The 3,603-nt window shown below is 43.7% G+C and overlaps 1 protein-coding gene across 2 annotated transcripts in view; it reads right to left on the reverse strand.

Moving 5' to 3' along the window:
- Positions 1 to 1,154, reverse strand: part of Dse (dermatan sulfate epimerase) — a 76,870-nt gene extending 75,716 nt beyond the window's left edge. Inside the window, exon 1 of one of the 2 annotated variants that reach the window (XM_029555587.1) lies at positions 963 to 1,154. In XM_029555587.1, coding sequence (XP_029411447.1) covers positions 963 to 966 — 4 coding nt within the window. In that variant the 5' untranslated portion in view covers positions 967 to 1,154. Of the gene's footprint in view, positions 1 to 185; positions 207 to 962 lie in introns of those variants that run through there. The other variant, XM_029555588.1, reaches the window with a different exon arrangement.
- Positions 1,155 to 3,603: the final 2,449 nt, after the last annotated feature.

Below are 3,603 nucleotides of genomic sequence, written 5' to 3' on the forward strand. Positions count from 1 at the left end.
GGGGCCCGGCCTCCGGGAGGAGGAAGCGGCAACGTCAGCAGAGCCGCGGAGGCGAGGATGGGGAAGGGGAGAGCGGGACCCCCGGCCCCGGCCCAATCCCGGCCCCTGGCCCACTCTGTCCTCCGGGAACGCGGCTCCGAGCCGGGCTCGGCCTTCACCGCCGCCCCGGCCGGGACTCCACGCACCCGTGCCCTGCCGGGCCGTTCTGGCTCCAACTTGCTCTAGTTTCTTATGACCCCCTAAGCTTCGGGTTTCACTCACTAATCGCACCCAAAAGAAAGATAACTTTTGGAGGCCCAGGGGGAGGAGCCGATGCGTGTAAAGCTCTGGAAGAGGAAAGACCAGAGAATTTAAAGAATCCCACTAGTAGGGCTGGTGCCCAATCCCCTCCGCCGGCTCCAAAATAGTTACACCCCCGCCTCCCTTTTTCCTGCATTCAGTTTTACTCTCAAACGAGAAGGGGAGAAAATCACCTAATCTGAAGCAGTTCTCGCCTATAGTGAAGCAACGAAATACAGGGAATTCAAAAGCACCAAACCCTGCAAGCTGAGATTTTAATCAACGAAGTTAAAGAGCGGGAGAGAGCGGGGAGTTCGATGATTGCAGCTCACAAGGGAAACTTTATCTTATCTCATGGGTCTCTCCCTTTCTCCCTTCCTCCTCTTCCTCCTCTTCCTCCTCCTCCTCCTCCTCCTTCTTTCTCTCTCTCTCTCTCTCTCTCTCTCTCTCTCTGTCTCTCTCTCTCTCTCTTTCTCTCTCCCCCTCTCCCCCGCCCCGCGCGCGCTCACAGAAAGAGAGACACCCAATTTCTAAGTTTAGTTTCCTTTTTCACTGAAAAGCAGCCACTGAATACAAACCCTACTACTAGCCAGGCCCTGGGCTGGTTCTTCTCCCCCAGAGTTAGGGTAATCCACCTCCTCTAGCTAGATTCAATAGAGAAGGCAGATGTGTAAACTACTTACCCATCCACCAGCATAGGAAGTTTTACTGGGCACTCTGCGGATTTGCTACCAAACCCTTTGAGCTCTGAAGGGCCACTTCCCTTCTCCTCAGAGGGGAGCTTCCAGGAACCACGTTTCTATGAAAAATTGTGGATCTTGCACTTTAGAGAGCTTCCTCACCAATAGGTCAAAAGGAAAAGGCACTGTTATGCTTTAAATGCTCACTCAGATAAACCACCGATTTGCATAAACTTCCTGATATTTGGAGAGGGCCCGTAGCAAAGCGGAGCTGTGGGATTTAGAAGTAGCTATGACCTAATATGACTCAAATCCTTACTTTGAAGTGTATTGTAGGTCTTAGAAAGCTAAGTCACCTTCAGAGTCTCAGATTTCCCATCTGCAGTATACAGTTCTCCACTGAACAAGGGAAGATACAGTAAAAATAGCTAATAGTTATCCAGAGTTTGCTATATGCCAAGCACTGTACTAAGGCAATTATATGTGTGTGCCTAGCTGAAGTATAAATCTGAGTTAATTTCTACCTATCTTCTCAAATTGGGAAGTGACTTTAGGGAAAGCATCTCAACAAACAGTCTTGTAGTCACTGATTCTCCAAACTAATATCTTAGTATTATTATTAAGCTTTAATTAATTCTTTCTAATGGAGCCCCTACACCAGACCAGTAAATCAGAATGATTGGTTATCATGTACAAACAAGATTGAGAATTCTTTAAAGAAAAATAGTCCTTTAAAGCACTGTCATGCTTCTTCCAACCCCCATTTTACCATTGATTGGTGCGATTGGTCTGGAAATCTACCTGTGGATGACATTGACTTCCTGCAAAGAATCCCTCTGCACCCACCTCTCAGTAGATCTGCATTTCTGTCTTCCCGAGCCAACAGAACACATCTATTCTTTTTCTTTTTAAAGTTTCATTTTTACTTTTAATTATGTTCGTGTGTGCGTGTGTGTGTGCGTGTGTGCGCGCACAGGTGTATGCAGAGGCCAGAAGACAATATCATATGCCCTAGAGCTGGAGTTGCAGGCAGTTGTGATCTGCCTAGTGTGGTGCTGGGAACCCAACTCGGTCCTCTGCAGGACCTCTAAGTCATTTCTCCAGCCCCAAAATATTTATTCTTCATCGTATAAGAGAATGCTTCATTTGCCTGGATCTATCTCCATTACCTTTCCTCATCCAGTATCCTCAAAACCTGATGCGGAGAACTGAATGCAAAGTTTCGTTGAAAAGTCAGAGTTGAAAGTTGCATACTGACTTCATTCTAATTACTGTATTTCCTGAAGTAGAGCCTTGGAGCTTTTATGGCAACAATATCAAAAGCCTTCTCAACCTATTGCAGTTTGTGTTCAACACTCAGTTGTAGTAGTATACAGAGTTTGTATTAAATTGGGCCTCTTTTTCTAGCTTGTTGCCATGTTCATCTGTTATGTACTAACATAAGGTTAACTCTGCCACTCAATTTTACATCTCTCACAGTCATCCATGTCATCATTTGATTTCCCAGTCATCTTCCACCTTCAATTAACACAGAATGTTCTTGCTAAATATATTCATCAGTGAGTACTCACATTACCTGGTCATATTTTCTTTTCTTGTCCCAAGGCAGCAAGCATGGGACATTGGCGCAGCATCTTTATAGATTCAGAAAAAGACACAGCCCTTTATCTAAGGGATTAGGGAAGGGTGACTCCTTCCTCCCAGGTACAGCTATGAACCCACAGCAGATATGACAGCCTCCATCAGAGGTCTTCCCTACTGGCATAGCAACATTGTCAAAAAAGGAAATGACTACTTTGTGAATTCTTAACTACCTGTTCCTTTTCTAAGTGTCCAGATGCCATTTTAACAACAGGCTTATTAGTTTTTCTCAGTTTGTGGAGTTTCTTGTCTCCGGTTTAGAAGCAGTATTCTTTTTTGAAAATTAGACCTTTGCTTGTGCATCTCCAGCCTCTGTGTCCTTGCCCTCACTGTGGATTCAAGCGTTTGCTAGTAAACTACTTGCTGAAGTATGAGTTTTCTAGGGAGGAGAGGTTAAGCCTTAGAGAAGTAGGTTTTATTAAAGTTCCTTATCTCTCTTAGTTTCAGTTAACTAAATTCAGTGTTGGTTTGTTTTGGTTTTGGTTTGTGTCTGCTGCTTTATTGTAGACAAGACAGGAAAAGAGATTTAGTCCTCTTTGACATTATTTATATCAAGTAGAGATATCCTTTCCATGTTACTATTTGAATAAGGTATTTTAAGATGCATTCTTTTGTTGTCCTTAGTTTATTTGTGGCTCTTTACTAACAGACCCTAATGTTAGAGAGTCATTACAAATATGTAGTTTCTAATCTTACCTTGACTTTAATTTGCTCAGTTATATTTAAATCTGCCTTGCAGGTTTCACTGAGCAGTCATGGATCCAGGATTATACCACTGCTTCAATCCTTGAAATAAGTTTTTCCCTTCAGGTCAAAATTACTGCATTTGTAAAACTTCTTTTCTTATGCCTGTATATTCTTCATTTCTGGGACACTGAAAAGGTAAGATAGTTTTTGGTTGTTCAAACACTGTTTGCCTCTAGTGATATTTGCTTACTCGGTGATAATTGCCTTGAGCTTCCCTTTCCCTTCTTGAGCTTTCCACCCTGGCTATACTCCTGAG

This window comes from Nannospalax galili, unplaced genomic scaffold (genome assembly GCF_000622305.1).
Source record: "Nannospalax galili isolate Female #2095 unplaced genomic scaffold, S.galili_v1.0 scaffold546, whole genome shotgun sequence".
In the NCBI taxonomy this organism is placed as follows: Eukaryota; Metazoa; Chordata; class Mammalia; order Rodentia; family Spalacidae; genus Nannospalax; species Nannospalax galili.